Source organism: Pseudochaenichthys georgianus, chromosome 10 (assembly GCF_902827115.2).
Source record: "Pseudochaenichthys georgianus chromosome 10, fPseGeo1.2, whole genome shotgun sequence".
In the NCBI taxonomy this organism is placed as follows: domain Eukaryota; kingdom Metazoa; phylum Chordata; class Actinopteri; order Perciformes; family Channichthyidae; genus Pseudochaenichthys; species Pseudochaenichthys georgianus.
Window position 1 is genome coordinate 7258116 of NC_047512.1, and position 19854 is coordinate 7277969.

At 41.1% G+C, this 19854-nt stretch overlaps 1 protein-coding gene across 4 annotated transcripts; it reads left to right on the forward strand.

Moving 5' to 3' along the window:
* The first annotated feature begins 669 nt into the window (after window positions 1-669).
* tlx2 (T cell leukemia homeobox 2) lies at window positions 670-14938 on the forward strand. Of its 4 annotated transcripts, none has more exons than XM_034093677.1 (5): window positions 670-1805; window positions 8811-9023; window positions 9907-10144; window positions 13975-14155; window positions 14573-14938. In XM_034093677.1, the coding sequence occupies exons 1-5, from the start codon at window positions 1301-1303 to the stop codon at window positions 14579-14581; spliced, it is 1146 nt and encodes a 381-aa protein (XP_033949568.1). In that variant the 5' UTR covers window positions 670-1300; the 3' UTR covers window positions 14582-14938. The 4 variants fall into 4 exon arrangements, with proteins under 4 accessions (XP_033949568.1, XP_033949569.1, XP_033949566.1 ...); XM_034093678.1 differs by having other exon boundaries at window positions 9910-10144; XM_034093675.1 differs by lacking the exon at window positions 14573-14938 and having other exon boundaries at window positions 13975-14566.
* The last annotated feature ends 4916 nt before the right edge of the window (window positions 14939-19854 follow it).

A 19854-nucleotide genomic window follows, 5' to 3' on the forward strand; every position in this document is an offset into this window, starting at 1 on the left:
GGAGCCTTCTCAGGTGGAAAGTCACCAAACTAAATCTTATTATAGAACATGTGTCCAGGGGCCTAAATGTAATGGCTATGACCCAATGCATAACAATGAAGATACAAAACGAGCACTTGTATTATTTTTTCGTTTTGTTGTTTTCTCTAATTATTATTATTATTTTATTTTTTTAAACTTTTAAATGTCCCAACAATAGCAAACCTGACCTGGAAAACCTTTCAGAAAAGGAACCCAAACATTTATTTTAATTAATACGAATTCCCATTTCCAAACTCACAAAGGACATACAACAACTAATTAATTAATAACATAAACAATTCATTTGATTCTTATATATTTATATATTTTTATGACATTGTAGATACATGCATTTCTCGTTGAATATAAAACTGAAAATAATATATTAAATATTAGACATAAGTATTTTTTCTTTTGATTGTATTCCGTATTTACATGCGCGAACCAGTTTGAAAACAGCTTGACCCGGAGCTTCAGCAGCGCTAAAAGGCACACAACCTCCCGTTTAACACCAGGAAAGCTTCATAAAATAAAGAAAGCTGCGGCTTCTTTAAGACATCCGAGCAAAACAACTGCCCTACAGAGGAGAAGGAGGAGGGAAGGGAGGGAGGGAGGGAAGAAGGGAGGGATGCGAGGGGATGACCGAATGGCAGCTTTTACGCAGAGGGTTGTCTCACCTGCTGAAACGCACTTCACCATTCAGCACAACAGAGCCATCTTTCGCTCTCACCTCCAATTAATATCCACGGCAGCGAGGTCAGCGCTTCCTCTTCGCCTCTTTGGGTTTGTTTTGTTTTGTCTGTGGTTTGATTTTCATGCGACGAGCTTGGGTATCCTACCATGCCCTCTGCGTATGGATCGTGTCTGCCAGAATAGGCGAACAAAGCGCATCAAGCCTCTCCAGAGAACTGCTTCCCCTCCAAAAAAGCACGGATTTGTGTCTGTAAGTACTCAGGATTTTGGCTTTTTGTTTTCCTGCTGATAGGCTGCCTTGTGTGTAGTTCACTGGGAGAAGCACAATGTTAAAGATGGATACGCTTTTTTCTTAGCGCGATGGATAGGCATTTCATTTAGGGAACACCCGATCCCAATGCTGGACAAAAATAATGGCAAGATTTTGGATAGCACCGGACACGTTATTGGTTTCCCGGGAGTAGAACATACCTGTGTCGATGCTTGAAAACCAAATACTGCAGCACACACACATTTCCCGAGGCGTGCATTATCATATGACAAAATTACACTGATATTGAAACACATCCCCGATTAAAAAAAAACTATGGAGCACACCGGGATCGAGGAGGTGAACCAGACGCACCAGCAGCATGAGCCCATCAGCTTCGGCATCGACCAGATCCTCAACAGCTCGGATCAGTCCAGCGGCTGCATGCTGCCAAACCGGACCGGAGACCCGGATTACGCGCTGGCTCCAAATGTCTACAGCAACGGGTACAACAGCGTGTACAACCCGGCCTGCTCCATGGCGGCGGGGCTGGCCGGCTCCTACAATGTCAACATGAACATGAACGTTAGTATGAACATGAACATGAACGTTAACGTGAACTCGGGCGGCGCCGGAGGGGTGATCCGGGTCCCGGCGCACAGACCCATGCCCCCTCCGCCGCCGCCCGCAGCAGCAGCGCCGCATCCGCCCCCTTCCACACAACCGGGATGCATCGGACCCGGCATCGCCTCTATGGCCGGGATGGGGATGGGGAACGCGGGGAACTTCACCTTCCCGTGGATGGAGAGCAGTAGGAGGTTTGCCAAGGAAAGACTAACAGGTAACAACTCGATCAAAGGTTATTTATATATCCCAATATCACACATTTTACATTTGCCTCAGGGAAGGAAACCCCACAGTTATTCAGTTTTTGTTTTAAGTTCAAACACCGTAGCATCTGTTTTGCATTGCTTTTATTTCCATACTTTGTATCTAACATGTAGAAAAAATGGTTTCCTTTGTGCTCCTGCAACACCTGTAGTCTGATTTGTGTTTCCAAGTATTATCCAGTGTGTTCTCAAGCACTTTCAAATTCCTTCCTAATAAATCAACCCAAAGCAGAGTAGCATTATTATATATTTCCGGTACAGTTTTGAATGTCTGACATTTAAGTGTAAAACAGCCCCTATAGTGAAGTGTTTCCTGTTAGCCAAGGACAGACTAACATGTAAGAATAGTTTCCTTCGTTATCCTGCAACAACTGTAGTCTGATTGGTGTTTCCTATGCATCTAATTCATAAATCGTCCCAAAGAGAGACATTTACAGTTTCAATTTTTTTTATTATTTTGACTGGTACGGTTCACATTAATCAAAATAACGTCATGTGGCAGCCAAAATGCCTATTTTCTGTTTCCCTATTTTAAATTAGCTATACTTTTCTCGTTGCATATGGCTTTGAAATTTCATACAACAATATCGTTTTAAAAAGTATTCATTAAATTCGTGAGTGAAGAGCTAGTCTCCTGTGGCAATGAGAATGTTATATTATTATATATTTTATTCTCTTAATTAATTTAGTTTGGGTGGGAGGGGGGGTGGTTCCTCTGGTCTTTTTCTAATGACCCCATGAAGATGAAAATCAAGAACATAATGGATTTACGCATCCATGATGTTCCTATTGTGTTTCATTTGCATCAACTTCATAATCAATCAACCCAAAGCAGAGTAGCATTATTGTGTATTTCCCATACGACCTTACAGGTGTGAATTTCTGCCATTTACGCGTAAAACAGTCCCTTAAAAGATGATACAGGATTAAACTTGGCTCCCTAATAGCTCGACAGAGAGGAGCTGATTTTATCTTTAGCTTGTAATCTATAACGCATCTCATGCATACACAGAGTCAGTTTTATTAGCTGGAAGGGCAGTGTGATGGACGAGAGGAGGGATTGACATGGACATGCTGATGAATCAGTATTGGACCATCACTCTCCATTTACAGCGGATGACGGATAACGACGTTGCCCGGCTTTTCATGAGGATGAATGATTTTATTTTTCTCTTCTGTGAGCCAATTGAGAAAACAGGAAGATGAGTCATAATAGTAATAAGATATGGCAGGTTAACATGTATACAAAAGTGGAAGATAACAGGTTGTATTTGTATTATTATTATTATTATTATTATACATTCACGTTTTCCATTAATAATAATACTTTTTTGCTTCAATTTCGAGATACATACTAAATAATGATGTATAGCTCTCTAAAAACTAATAATTCACAAAAAGTAAAATCCTTTTTGTTTCTGATACTTGATTTTAATTTGCTGCAATTTCAAAATACAGTTAATAAATGTAATGACAAAGCATTAATACAGCTGATTTGAAGACTTTAATATTGGGGATTATCCATTCAAACCGTTTAGTGGAATAACCAGACTCGTTTCATTTCTGAAAAAAAAAGAATATTTTTTAAATAAACAGAAATTAAGGGTGCATTTTCTTTTCACAATTCAATGTAATGCTGTGGTATTCTAAAGTGAAAATAGTCCGTGTTATAGTACATTTCATTTAATGGGTTCTAGCTCATATGGTTGCATTTTCTTTTAGGTTCACACACTGTCATACACTTACAGCATCTGTTATGCAGTGCTTTTTATTTTTGCTAGGCATTTAAAGCTTCCATATTGAATTCATTTAATTATTTTGACAAGTACAGCACAACATTATCGAAATAAATAATAATGTGGCTTCCAAAATACTCTAAGACTAATATGTTTCCTTTTGCCAGATGTTGGAAAAAGCCATATTTTTTGTATTTGAATTAAAATAAATAAAGACGGTAGAAATAGCATAACATAATGTAACTTAGAATAATTATTCGTGAGTGAAAGACCATGTCTCCTGTGGCAATGACAATTTATATTGTTATCTGTTCTATCTTTATTAATTTAGTTTAGGGAGGAGGGGGTTTTCTCATGACCTCATCCTTATGAAGATGAAAATGAAGAACATCATGGATTTACGCACACACCCCCTCACCCCTTCACCCACCACCACCACCACCTCTCCAGGCATTAAATATTCACTATTCTTTCTAGCTGATTAATTATTAAATACTGGGGGACGATATGTCAACTGCAAAAAGATACAGTGTAAATAGGCTTATCAATTCTGCTCATAGTCACCGAGGGCCTCTCGTTTAATTTCTCTCAGCTTTGTGTCGCTGTAATTATTTCACAGCTTATATCTTTCCACTGTATTGATCCTCAGCAACACACACACACACACACACACACACACACACACACACACACACACACACACACACACACACACACACACACACACACACACACACACACACACACACACACACACACACACACACCACACACACACACACACACACACACACACACACACACACACACACACACACACACACACACACACACACACCACACACACACACACACACACACACACACACACACACACACACACACACACCACACACACACACACACACACACACACACACACACACACACACACACACACACACACACACACAAGGCCGTAAATCAAATGGACTATCATCTACCCTGATGGGCAGAGAACCATTTTAAATGTCTCTCTGTTTCCAGCTGAAACCGGAGGAGAAAATCGGCCCCTTGCAGATTTAAACAGCTAAACATTTAGCCAAAGGCTTCCAGCTCTGGCAGCCATGGTAGTTGTGCGTGCGTGTGTTGTGTGTGTGTCTCTGTGTGTGTGTGTGTGTGTTTGCGCAAGATGTAAAAGAAACCAGTTAAATTGCAAAACAGACTCGTTTCTCACCCTGGCGCGCGCGTCCTTGTGGCCTAAATTCAGGTTGTAAATCACGAGAAGTTGTTTGAGGATTACGCTTTGGGGCAATATGAATCATTTCATCCATCTCAGAAGAAAAAAACAAGACTTGTATTTCCATTACTTGGTTTATTGATCACTAACTCCTCTCTGTAATTAGGCTACTCATGATGGCAGTTATTATATACATTATTTGATCTTGTTTCACCGCAAATGTGACGTTTTTATTAACCCATAATTATCGTCATTAATTATCAGTAATAGCAGCAATAGGCCTATGTTGGTGACAGTAACTTCTCTATATCTGATCTCTCGTACTGTCTCATTCTACTCATTCAAAATGTGACTTTACTAAACATTTTATTTGTATTTAAGCCTATTATTATACAAAATAAAGGCTATAATAGTTATTTAATAAATGACAATTGAAGATGATGTTCAAAAAGTTCGTTGATTCACATTATATGTAAAACCAAAGTCATGCATAACGGGCAAACAAAACATATAATGTAATATTAATAACAATAACCATAATGATAACCATAATAACATATCATCATCATAATAACATGGTAGAAATACACAATAATATGGAGCTCTACAGGCCACGTAGCTTCAATAAAAAACATAATTAAACAATGTTTCTCCTTCTGGCTGCTAATGGCCGCACACAGAAACATGTGACTTTATTTCCTCTTCGCGTTTCCGTGCTGCTGACTCTCTGTGTGACAGAAGACAGTGTCCCTGCCTTTTGTCCCGCATATAGTGTAATAAATAGCAATATATGTTCATGTTATATTTCAATATCCCCTTTAGAATCCATCGCGGATATATTTATTAGATTGCTCCAAAGGTAATATCCGCAGTGGGGAAGGGAGGCGCTGTCACAGAGAAGTGTTATTAAGTATAGCTGCTTTTATTACGGGAAACACATCCTCCATGGTAGCGTTTTATTTTGTGTTATGCTAAATTGTGTTACCCAGGCAGCTGATTCAGTATTCTCACATTTTATTTTAAATTTTTAAGGAGGAGAAGAAAAAGCCAGATCATTTTGTTTACATTTTTTTGGGAACAAGATTTGTTCTACACAAATACATTCGATGCGTTTATGTACATATTCAAACCCGGGAATTTAAATATGTTCCACCACAAACGCTGCTTAATCACTTAAACCGTTTTTTTTCACTGTGTTTTTAAATCCTAACATCGGGATTTAGAGCAACACAAATACGTTAATGTACCTATTTGCATCTTTCACTACAGTCGCGTTTTATCTCTTGGGATTTCAAATCTTGGCAGCAATGTTGTGAGTAAAGCTCCATGAGCTACACACAGCTTTGCATCTGTTTTAATTCTGTCATCTTGTTTTAGTTTGACTAGCTCAATTCGTTAAATGTTTTACCCTTAGTAAAATATACTGTTTACAATCATATTGCCTTATTCTTTTACTGATAAATTACTGCAGTGAAATAGCAGTTTTAACTCATGATTTAACACAAAATACACAATTGGCTTAATATAAAGACACAATGAATACATTTGTGTGCCATATACTATATATATGAATACAGGAATATCATGGATTACTCCATTTATTTAATTTCAATATACCTAAAGCAGTACAGTCTCTGATTAATGTTGATTTAAAATCCAGATTATGTTGTGCTTTTAAGACCACAGAAGCACAATATTACAGAATTGCTTGCCCTTTATGGCTTACAGTCCAAATGATAAAACCAATGAATAAACCTGAATGCATATCTTTCTCTTTACCCTCTTGAGCCTTAGACTGTCTGCTAAAGTGTCACTGTATCATATATTTCTCAGCGTTGTGCCCTCTGAGGCGAAGCTGTTGTGCAGTTGGCAGGTCTGGAGCCTCCTGCTGCATGTTGGGTTTCCTCTGAACGTGCTTGTATGTGCCTGGTCCATTAGTTAGCTCACAGATGGCCTGAAATAGCCGTCTAATGCAGTATTATTTAGCCAGACCTGCCGCTGGGAGCAACAACAGGCCTCGCTCTCAGCATGTGACCCGTAAGGCTACACATAGTTTTAGGCATCAAAAAGGACCAATTAAATACAACCATCGTATAAACTCTCCATAAGACAGATAATCATGAGGTTTACAAAACATACCATTAAGTGCAATAAAGTCCCTATAAAGGGCCACAGAGGTGCTACAGTTGGCTGTGAGCACCTTATAGGAGCATCAGAAACATCACGGGGATGTTGTCACCATAAAGTCATGATTAAAGCCTGTCCAAGCCCCAAAAGGAATATTAGAGGGATAACATTACCATTTTTACTATTATTGAGCACCAGAGAAAGCCATAATGTGAAACCTGATAGGAATATTACCACAGCAGATTAAAAATAATAATGAGAGGAATGAAAACAAGACGTGTAAATCCAGCTCACAACACAATCAAATGTATTGAGTTTTTTTAATTTCAGGCACTAAATTTGCATTGCTAATTTACACCCAGGTAATGATAACTTTATGTGACCTACTGTAGCAGCTATTCATCTTTATTTGACAAATCATTTGCTCTCGTACGCTTCAATTTGCCACTCGTGTTCAGCACCATCAGGGGACGTCGGCAGCTCCCTGGAAATGACTGCAGAGTGCATAATAGCTTCGTGTTCCATTCAAATTGTCATCGTCTGTGTGGCAAATGAATTTCCAGGTCGCTGTAACTCTGAGAGCGGCACGTGGCCCCCTCCAGGGACACCTATGCAGATGTTTTCATATTCATTTTGGCTTCTGGTGAGCTTTTCTGACAAAACAAAAACAAATAAACACCCTGTAAGACAGGAGGCAAACAACTTGCTGGGGAGGGATGACACCGAGAGACAGAACGGGGTTTTTCCCGGTCGTTTGATTTACATTCTGCCTCAAAATGAGAATCTGGCTGGGGAGTGGATCTATGGCCAAGAACGATCCCGTTACATTTATCGATCTTCTGTTTACCCATGGCTGACAAAATAGACAGGGTTCATAGATATTTTATGATGCAGGAGATTTCTTGTTATTAATACCCATACGGTAATATGTGAACGTGAACCACAGGGCATGGATAGAATACTATGCAGGCTCAAGGCAGCGTGCAATTCATATTTTTTTAAAGGAATAAAATGACAAAGGAAGTCCCCAAACAGTCCGGTCCATACATGTATATCTTTATTTAGAAGGATACATCACTACCTCAAATTCAACATCAACACCTTGTAGTTGGTCTATTCTGCGAAAGATGTCATTTTGCTTGATCAATCCCGTGATATTTTATTGCTAGGAGTTTTAATGACTTACTGTTTGATATTTTGTTCAGAAATGTAATCTTTAAATCTTATTTGTCTGATGGCAAATAATTGTATTTTTCTGAAATTGTGCTGTGCTAGCTTGAGGGATAGGTTTGATATTTGTCCTGGCATTGTTTCAATTAGGTACAATGATTATAGTCAGAATGCTTTCACCACAGTGTCAATGAATGATTCTCATTGGCTAACAAGTGTGTGCTTGATTCATCTCTGTAAGATGTTTTGTGAAAAAATTGAATATCTTCAAATGTGATTCGTGTGATAGCAACTATTCTTATAAAATTACAAATAGTTTAATCGCTAACATTGTTCTCTGCTACATTGAAGGACTCTGGATAGGTTGCTTATGCAATGGTTTGAAATAGCTTATAGTGAAGTATACCTTTGTCACATTGTCAACATTGTCAACTTGTCAACTTGGTTTCCTTGATTCTGATTGGCTTAACGTCTTTGCTTCATTCATCTTTGCTAATTGTCACTTATGTTTCTAAATGGTAGATATGTAATTTTGTAGCAAAACCCTTCTCAATGCTAACTTAAGAGAGGAGCAGCAAATTAGATCAGAGCAGCCTCTGTTCATCATTCAGGCTTCCTTCATGTGATTAGCTGAGTATGCTTTGGCGCCCGCACTGCTGCTGTGCTCCAGATGTGGAACCTGAATGTGTCTCCCTATCCTTTAGGGGAGCAGGCGGAGGATATCCGAGCCGGAGAGGCCACAGGGGGGCCGGGGTCCGCCGGGTCCCTCTGTCCTCTCCCCAAAGGAGACATCGGCAGGGTCCCTGTCTGGAGCACGGTGGAGACGTTAGCTAAATGCTATTACCCCGAGCTCGCTCACCTGCGAGACGCCAATGGCTTTCTAGCAGACTATCCTTTTCCGAAGGGGGCTTGCCCAGGTGAGTCTCCCCTTCCCCCCACCATCAACCTTCCCTACCTCACCCATGTGATTGTTAGATATTAAAAGTACAAAAAAACACCCCTTTTTGGGAGAAGGGGTGGGATTAAATAAGTGTAAACTCCCCTTTTCGGATGTGTAATTAAGTGTGTAATCATTTGTTTATATATAATTTAGAATCAGTAATATGTTGGTATATCAATTTGACACTGCTTAATGTTGTATACTATAATAATTCTCATGTTAAATTTCACTATAATTGTTATTTTTTTGTATCATTGTTTTACACATTCGAAATAAATCTCATCAAAATATGAAATATGAAAATGTGAAAGAATATTGCAAAAGCAGAATTGATCTGGAAGTGTTGCCTGTGGCAAGAGATGACTTTCTTGAATTTTATTTAAAACTGATTCCTTCTAAATGTCTCCCTATGACTTTTCTTTTCTGTACAAAACAGTTTTCAAAATCTGGCAGGGGAATATTAGCAGTAATGAAATGTATCTTCTTCAAATGGCAGCTTCTGGGCCTTCTCTTAGACTCTCCCAACACACTGGCTTTCCCAGAGTTAAGACCAAATGGACATTCTTTAATCTAACTAAAGACTGGGAAACAAAATGGCATTGATAACATCAGTGTAGACAAACAACCTCAAGGGAAATACGATTATATTTCACAAGCACAGATCATTGAAGTTTAGAAATGGAAATTACACTAATAGATATCCATCCTTAAGACTTAGGGTTAGGTTAGTCCAAACACCTCACTTAAGAATACACTCATTGCTAATGCTTACTTTTTAAAGGAGTAACTTGATGTAAGTTTGAACACAGTCCTCAAATTCCTTAAAATCATCAACTACATCCGTGTTGTGTTCCTTTCAGCAGCCCTCTCACCCTTCTCGGTGACCCGTCGTATCGGCCACCCTTACCAGAACAGGACGCCGCCCAAGAGGAAAAAGCCTCGCACCTCCTTCAGCCGGGTGCAGATCTGCGAACTGGAGAAACGCTTTCATCGCCAGAAGTACTTGGCGTCGGCAGAGCGTGCAACCTTGGCAAAGGCCCTGAAGATGACGGACGCACAAGTCAAGACCTGGTTTCAGAACAGACGGACAAAATGGCGGTGAGTTTCCAGCCATACTTGAATTGTTATCTGGTGTGGAAGTATAGAAAGGGAAGCAAAAGTCATTTACACCTTCTACGTGCCATATTACGCTCATATCATCTCCCTCACTTTGTACTCAAGCAAAACAAAGAAGCTGTAGTGTTTTTTAAATCATTAAGACGGCATGTTTGTTCATAGCAGCCACTCTTTCTTACGATTGTTCTTGTGCCATAACTCAACGCTGAATGTGTTTGTATTTTTTCACTCTTGAATCCAAAATCCCTACCAATGTTTTACTTTAAACTCAAGTACAATGAAATGCAGTTGAAGCATTCGAGACGTCACACAACAAAAACAGCTATTTGGCTCAGACGTAAATAATGGTGATAAGATTCCAGTCAAAATGTTGGTGTTATCTGGAAACAGAAAACATACTTCTCTCTTCTACGTGCCATGTGCTCCTATCTTCTCCCTTCACCAAAACACAGACGATGTGGTAGATCTCCTTCCTCCCGTTTTTTCTTGTGCCATAAATGTGTTTTGCTCTTGGATCAAAATGCTTGAGGTCTCGGTGAACACAACACCCATTTCCTCAGACTGACAAAATGGCGGTAAGATTCCTGGCAGACTTTAGGTGTTATCTGGGGGAAAAGTTAAGAGAAGCATCCTTCTGTCTTCTACGTACCATGCTTGGCTCATTATCTTCCCCTCATGATCTACTTAACCAAAACAAAGACGATGTGGTAGAAGTTTTAGTAGTTGCTTGAGAGCTACTGTTTTTTCTTTTGCCACAAATCAACACTGTGTGTGTGTGTGTGTGTGTGTGTGTGTGTGTGTGTGTGTGTGTGTGTGTGTGTGTGTGTGTGTGTGTGTGTTGCTTGTTGGTCTAAATTCTTATCAATATTTGACTCTAAACACAAGTTGAAGGGCCCTTCGTGGAAGCATTTCTTGAAAGTGGAGAAAAGGGAACCAAAAGCATAATTTGTTCAATCTTTTAAATGTCATATCTTCTCCCTCGTGATGTATTTAAAACAAAGTGGTGGATGTTCCAGAAGCTCTTTGTCTGTATGAGAGCCACTCCTTCCTTCCGCTGTGCCATAAATCGACACTGAATGCGTCTGTGTCTTGCTCTCAGGTCCAAAATGCTTACCGATGTTTTACTTTAAACACGGGTAAAATGGCCCGCAGCTGAAGCATCCGAGGCGTCGTACAACACAACACCTATTTTGCTTAGCTTAGCTGTCAGTCGAGGCCAGTTTACTTGACCAAGCACAATTACTCCTGAGCCTCCTGAAAGGCCTTTTAGAAACATGCTGTCCAAAGCAATATCGAAACACTCACAGGAGGAATTGACTGCCAGGTCCAAAGACACACACACACGCACGCACACACGCACGCACGCGCACGCACGCACGCACACACACACACACACACACACACACACACACACACACACACACACACACACACACACACACACACACACACACACACGCACACACATACACACACATATACACACACACACATACATCCACACGCACACACACACACACACGCACGCACGCACGCACGCACGCACGCACACACACACACACACACACACACACACACACACACACACACACACACACACACACACACACACACACACACACACACACACACACACACACACACACACACACACTTCATTCTAACGGTTGTTTATAGCCATTTGGAAGTAAATGAGCAGGAAATCAAATTAAGAAGCCCTGCCCTTAGTTAAAGGGACAGGACTCATTTTTCATAAACATATTATAAACAGCTAAATTGCCTTTTAGAGTTTTAATGTTTAAATGATGCTAAAGCTTTTTCCAATGAGTATTCAATTGAATAACCGTTAGAAACACTAAAGAACTTCTGTTCTTAGGTTTTGGACGGTTAAGATCTACACGTGCTTTGGCTTCTTTGTCTTAAACAAACATAACAACATATTAATATGTACAAAAACATGACAATATATAATTTGGTTTGATGATCCCTTTTATACATTAAGTTAAACAATTCCACTACGTCCTGTGGCAATGAAAATATATATGTGTTACTAAAAAATGTAATAAAAAGGAATCTGCTTGAAAAAACCCACGTAACTAAATCCACGACTAAACGGCATGTCAGGAGAAACGGGGGAATTGGCTTAACTGGTTTTTCTGATTTCCTAGTTTTGCTGAGATGTATGCATTTCCCCTGTCGTGTGCACCTGATAGGTTGAGCATGAGGGATGTCTTTGCGTGACGACTACGCTAGTAACAAGAGGATGATCGAATCAACAGCCAGGGAATCAGATTATGATAATGCTGTTAACAATAATGTGTGGCTAATGGATGGAGGTCGGTGTGCATGAAAGAGTGTTTGAGAGGTGTGTTTCCGCCCGTGATTCCTACCTGCCCTTTGGATTTCCTAGTTGAATTTGAAGGCAGTTATTTGTTTGTTATGGATGGTATTATTAGTTACATTACTATAGTTTCAAAAGCGTATAGTCATTTCTTAATCGGGCTTTATTCACACTGCAGATTATAACAAACAGATCATTATTCAGAGCGGGGTAAAATAAGTAGAACATGCTGATTAACCACTCAAACATCTGCCAGGAGATGCTTTTAAAAGTATAGAAACTTCAACTCAGGAGGACCTGAAAAAGATTTACAAATACTTGCACCCTTTTCCCACCTTTATCTCCTCATTTAACTATATCTGGATACCTTCCAACACAAACCCTAATATCCCGTTAAAACCATGTGTCATGAACGGTTTCTGTGTGTTGAAGGAAAACACCCGTCGGTGCCACTTCTCAAACGTTGAAATCAGCACCGAACGACACTATGTATGTTAACATATGCTGTTCTGAGAAGAAACAAAGACAAGCAGATGTAACGTTTCACCTTGAGGCAGGAAGTGTTGGTTCCTCCTCCCCTTCGATAGTCACTTCCCATTACCAGCATCTGTCACTCAGCCCGATCAGCTGTCTTTTGGCCTGGAGCTGACACAGGGAAACTGGCACAGGTGTTGAATGAACGGTAAAAGCAGCAACATGTGCAAGTGAACATGTTTCACTTGCAAGTTCTCTAAGAAACGTATAACTGCCAAAGAACGTATCATAAATAATACTGAACATCCTGTTTCAAGCTCGTGTTGTTTCTATTTCTTTTTATTCATCCATCAGTTACAACTATTAGAATAGCCTTATTATTTATGTGGCAATCTCTTATTAAGAAATTTTTCAAACATTTTTCAAGTGGTTCTCTTCCTTTTTGGTTAACTTCATACCATTTAATTTAGCTGATACTTGTATCCAAAGTGACAGCAACAAACCATGAAGACACAAACTTAATATAGCAAGAAACCTGCATGGTGCATTGGCTTTAAATAAGTCAAATGAGCTAAACCTTATTTAGCTAATGTGAAATAAATAACGAAGCAGTGTCTAGCTGTATAACGTGTTTGATAGTTACCAGTTCAACCAAAGACGTTTTTCTTTGAACCTTGTCATATCAAAATAGTTGTTGGCTTCAGAAGGTACAATTATTCAGGGTGAACAAATGACAAAACATTTATTATCTCAAATTCCTTCAGATGTAACTTGTGGCCACCTGTAGGGTCCGGACCCCCGGGTAAAGCACTACTGCTTGATCGTGATTTATACCCTTGAAGAAAGTGCTTCTGCTTCTTTATGAGCATAAGGGAAACACACTGCTGGTGCATGCGGCATTAATAAATGTTGTGTACATGCCCCATGACAAACGACTGCTATATAGGTCTTATATCTTCTTCTCTCCCCTTGTTGTCTCCCCCCCCCCTCCACCCAGGAGACAGACTGCAGAGGAGCGAGAGGCCGAGAGGCAGCAGGCCAACCGGCTGATGCTGCAGCTCCAGCAGGAAGCTTTCCAGAAGACGTTGAGCCAGCCTCTGCAGCCGGACCCGCTCTGCCTGCACAACTCCTCGCTGTACGCCCTGCAGAACCTGCAGCCCTGGGCAGACGACAATAAGGTGACCTCCGTCACCTCCGTGGCATCTGTAGTGTGAGATAGTGTGTGCGTGTGTGTGTGTTGGTGTGCGTGTGTGAAGAAGGAAGGGCGGGAGTGAATGAGGGAGGGAACAAGCTGAGATTGAAACATGTCGTCAGTGTGAATGGACAACAGGGAAGAATGTCCTCCCTATTTCTGACATGACTGACGTTCAAAAACGCAGCGTCATTATGGGATTGTCTTAGATACAGGAAGTTGAATGGACATTGTGTTTCGTCACTTTTTGATCGTTACCAGCAACATGGTGGGGGAGTGTTAGTATCTGTTACTGCCAAGACCTACAACACACTGTTTGCAGAGGAGCCACATTATACAACTGTTATCTAAAGTATGTTGAGTCATTCTCCTGCCTTACACCACGTTTCCGCTTTCCCTTCAGCTGATCTAAAAGAGAGGAGGGCACTTTATCCATAAGTGCCAGGAAACAAAAGGACACCTCTGTACATGCCCACCTATCAAGACTGTCCCCCCTTTGCCTCTGGATCCCTCACGAGGCAGCAGAGACTCTCTGCCAGCGATGGCAAAAAAATACCTCCTGTTTTTCGCTTTTGACTTTGTACAATGTAGTAAAATGCATGTTTCAACCCTTTTCTGTGTGCACTCGGAGGTACCACGCTACCGTGGAGGTGGATTGCGGTGTTCAGGTGGTTGTGGATTGGTGGAACTCCTGATGACGAATTCCTCATTATGTTCAATTTAAAGGTGTTTTATATTAAATGATATTGTGACTTTTTGAAAAAGATGACACACCTCTCTGTTTTTCTTTGCTTTCCTCTGGATCGTTCTTTCGTCCACTGCCTGTTTGTTGTTTGTCACCATTACGATAACCGTGCAATAATACTTTATGATTTCAGCGAGCTAGTTAGCCTCATGGGATCTAGCTATGATTACACATTAAAGTTTCAAACCACCCAAAGGTAAGATACCATTGAATTGTATCAGAAGGACAGCGCAATACCTTTTTCTTTATCCATAAAAACTGATGACTACAGCTCCCAGGTGTGAGTGTGAAGGAGGGCGTTGCCGAAAAAACAGCGAGCATGCTCAGCAAAACCCTCCCTGGATAAATAAAGGTTTGAAAACTGATGCCAGCTCAAATTAGACCGAGAGTACACGAGGAAGTACAGATTGTGCAGCTGCCGAGGGAATATTTTAAATGCAGCGGCCTGGTTTTTATTTATGGTTTTTGTTTTATTCTAGTGCTATCTGTAAAGGACGTGTTTTTTAAGTGTGTGTCCCCATCAACTTTTTACTGAGTAAGGGTTCATGCCAGGGTCGGACTGGCTATTGGGAATACCGGGAGTTTTCCCGGTACCGAAGTGGGCCGGTCGGACAATTCACTAGCGGTACCGAGTTGGGCCGGTCGGCCGGTCGAGTTTCCCGGGCTGATTTTTAGTCCCAGTCCGCCCCTGGTTCATGCTACACGAGAGCTGAATCTCTTACAGCATTTCTGGCATAGTTTGAAATCAGCTGTTGCAAGACTCAGATGATCAGTAAGCAAGAAGCTCCTTTGTTGTTGTTGTTGTTGTTTCTAATGAAATGCATATCGTTACACTATCCAGTCATTCTGCTGACACATACAGGAGGAACCTAAGGCTGCGGCCCCACGAGGACGAATTCGGTCGTTTGCGTTACTGTTTAGTGTCATATAGACCGTTCGGCCACACGAGGACGACCGAATACGGCACTAAACGACTGAGGAAACGACAACGGGTCCCAAGGTGGATAGAAATGCATACGCCACTCTCTGGGGGGTCAAACAGCTCCGTGTGTGCGCCCTATACGGACATTTTCAGATCACTGATAGTGATTGCGCAATAGCCCCGCCTCTCCCCACCTCTTCTGCTCACCTCCGCTTACCCCGCGCCAGTGCTGAAGTGTTTCGCCACCAACAACAACAACAATGGCGGATCGCAGAGTTGCTATCGTGCTCCGGACGCTATTGACCATGCTACAGTTGTTTGTGCAACATCTACAGCAATAATGATGAGGCAATAGCCCCGCCTCTCCCCACCTCTGCTGCTCACCCCCACGTCAAAGTAAACTGCATCCTGAATTCAGATTATTTATCTTTCTCTCGATATGGACCTAAACGCGAGTGAAGTCTAATCTGACAGGACGGAGACACGCAGCTCTGCTCACCTGCAGCTCCTCCCGCTGCAGCAAAACACACACGTCAAGTCAGATCATCACCCTTAGCTATTTTAATTACCTCTCAAACTACCTAAACTAGTTATAAATATGTTTATTTTTTACTGTCGGCCGGGTCACTCATTACTGGATCAGCTGCTGCATGAGACAGACACTGGCGCTGTCCGAAGAGAAGGAGGAAAAAGAGAGGCTCCGTGTATTTTATCATTATATTATATAGAGTCGTTATTCATTTGTTTTAAAGCTCAATAAATAACAAAGAAGACCGTTGACCGGCACTTTTATAATTTTGTCCGGAAGATTTCAACTTTAATAAACGCTGACTGGCGAAAAACTCTGCCCGGTTCCCTCGGCCCCCACCGCGGAGAATAAACAGAAGGGCAACCATGACAACCATGCTTCTTCGCTGCTTTTGTGGAGGAAGTTACAGCGCCACGTAGAGGCTCCTGCATATGTACTGCAGCTTCTCCAGCGGTTGGAGCTAAACGGAGCGGTCTCGTGTGGACAGACACTATCCGGATAATTATTGCATGTGGACGGAAGCCGTTTGCGATTGCGTTTGCGTTAATCCTATGCGTTTAGCCGTTTTCGTCCTCGTGGGGCCGCAGCCTAAATCACACCCCAGAACAATACCACAAAACCTTGTCATATGTTTTATGTTCAGGTTGATGTTATTTTTTAGCTAGGTCAAGCAAGTTAAAAGCTGAGGTAAAATGTAAACTAAGTCTACGCATACTGTATAATTGAATCCTCGATGACACCAGCCTTATCTCTTCAAACCCCACCCTTTCTGAACGTAAGCTCCCACACTATTTTTGGAAACGGCTTCCATTGTTGTCTAGGTGAATCTCGGCCACATACACACCAGACAGTCATAAACATTTGTTATCGCCACATCCACCCTATCAGGAGAATGCTTATCGCTCAAGTCATAACAAAAACGAGCTATCTAGAATGCAGTAAACACATCATTCAGGTTCCCTGCCCGTAAATGAGCTTCACCACCATGAAAGTCACGGGAAATGGGACGACCGTATTTGTTCAATTTGGTTTGTATTATTACTGTCATTTCAAAAGAGTTCCGTACATTGCTCATTAGGCCTCAATCTGCATTGCTGATGAGCAACATCCATAACATGACTTGGCTTACATAAGTACACTAAAGAGGTCCTGTGCAAACATCTGTCAGGGAAATGGATTTGAATATGAAAGGATCTTGAGCTTAGGAGAAGATACTTTTCATCTACTCTGAAACAATTTGGAACGTGTCTAAGATTCACTTCTTTATGCCAATAATCCTGCATACTCAGACATGTCACCTGGTGAGTTCATGTCTCCACGCTTTAATGTTCAAAAAGCTCTTTATTCTTCTCATACTGCCTGTGCCGCAGCACCTCTTTTCACCCTCTGTCTGAAACCACAGCCCAGTCTGCTCTGATTGGTTAGCTGGCCGGCTCTTTTGTGATTGGTCAACCTCTTAGAGATGTCCCGATGTTACATGACCATGCATGCTGCTGTCAAATACCTCATTTTTTCAATATATATACTCAAATATGCCAACTCCAGGGTAAACATTGTGTACCTAGCATCTGGCAGCTCTTAGTTGTTGCTCAGAGTAGGTTGATGTTCTGGTTCGAAACAGCTGTCTGCAACTGCAGCCACCCCCAACAACCTTGGGCATTCTCTCCTTAAAAACAGCGCCTACGTTTAGTCAGTGTTCAGGGCGTCTTGCCTGGTTGGGATCCTGTCAATAGCAGGCAGTTCTCCAGGTGACGCATCCTCCACCCCCATTTCCTCCGCTCCCTGCTGCTTTAATCTCTGTCTCCGATGCCTTGAAGACGTGACTTGGCCCATTTTCTAGAAATTCCTCCCTTTACTGTTTCCAAGGCGATGCATTGTGTTTTACTACAGGTGCTTAAGATTTTTTGTCATGGCTGTGTATTCGTTTTTCTCACCCCCTCTCTAGCCGCCAAAGAGCCCTGTCCTCATCCAATACAATGTCACCACACAAGATGAACAAGAGAGGCTCAGGGTATATCAGACTTCCTATCAAGCACCAGGAAAGAAAAACTATTCACCACATACGTTGTGTTGTGCTCTGTGTCACGCTCCGTCTGCTCCCACAAGTTGTTTCCATTCTTGAGAAACGCAGTCAACATTTAAGTCATTATCAGGCAGCTGTTGTGGCTTCGATGAGCGGAGCAAAGTCAGGTCAATGCCTGAAGAAGGGCTGATAAACATTCTGGCAGGCCTCCAGCAAATGTCCTATTTTATATGAAATGCGCACTTTGTAGAATTATGTTTGTTTAGATAGTCCAACACTAAGGTTATTAACAACCAAGGTGCTGAATGTCTACAGACTACCTAACACACACTTTTAACAGAAACCACAACCATTACTTAGGCTTTTATTGGAGACACCCTAACCCTAACCCTAACCCTAACCCTAACCCTAACCCTAACCCTAACCCTAACCCTAGCCCTAAGCATCCAATAGAAAAGAAACATCATTGAAGTAAAGAGATTCTCGTTTGTTTTATGTTTTAGTTGTTACCTTTCAGAGCTAAGAGCCTGAATAGGACTGTTAAAATAAAGATTAGCTGCGGTTTACTGAGGAGTCTGTTTTATTTACCATGTCTACTTAACTATGGCTTGATTGCCAACATGTTCAAGTGGGATTATCTGCCACTCATTTCAGTGGTACAACACCTGACTGATGCAAGCCTTGGCGTGATATTGTTTTTCTTCGACGTGATAGCACATGTAATAATATCAGTCCACAGTCCTGACGGCCATGACAGCTGCTGTAGCCACTACATTTTGGGAGAGACCAATGGCTGCCAAGGTCTAATAGATCGCTGCTTATGTGATGACATGTTTGACTTTGTTGACGAAAGCTCCGTTGACTTAAGTTCTTAGTTTTTGTGTCGCGGAAAATAGCATTTGCAGATTGCAGAGGGATTTTGATGTCTGACAGTTTCCATCAGATGCTTAGTGAAGTCTCTATGTCTTCATGAGGATGTCTCATAAATAGGGAGGAGATTAGCACATGCAGTCAAACACACTATAGCCACATAAACATAACACACACAAATAATCAAAACACCTCATATCATGAAATCAATCATTCAGTCAATAACTACAGAAGAGAAACAACAACTATCATCTTTTCACCCATTATTTAGTGGAAAACAAAATGAACAATCAACCAATTTCTATACATTTAGTCAAAGTCAAAAGTCAAAGTCAACTTTAATGTCAATCTTTCAGTTTGTGTGTACAGACAGAGAAATCGGAATAACGTTTCCAACAACCCCGAATACAAAAATACAAATATGTATAAAATATGTATATCCAATATATATATACAATCAACAGACACATTTATAACACACTTCTACTACAAATATATTCATGGAAGACAATAGTCCTTGTCTGAAAATACCCTTACATTGTTTATTTATTTATCCTGCGCTTTCAGAAATATTACATTTCAAGGAATATGGTATT

Bases quoted from the DNA above. Each gene is read 5' to 3' on its own strand.
- tlx2 (XM_034093675.1), top strand. From the start codon at position 1,301: ATGGAGCACACCGGGATCGAGGAGGTGAACCAGACGCACCAGCAGCAT. The intron at 1,806-8,810 runs GTAACAACTCGA...CCTATCCTTTAG, and splicing joins TGCCAAGGAAAGACTAACAG to GGGAGCAGGCGGAGGATATC. The intron at 10,145-13,974 runs GTGAGTTTCCAG...CCCTCCACCCAG, and splicing joins AACAGACGGACAAAATGGCG to GAGACAGACTGCAGAGGAGC.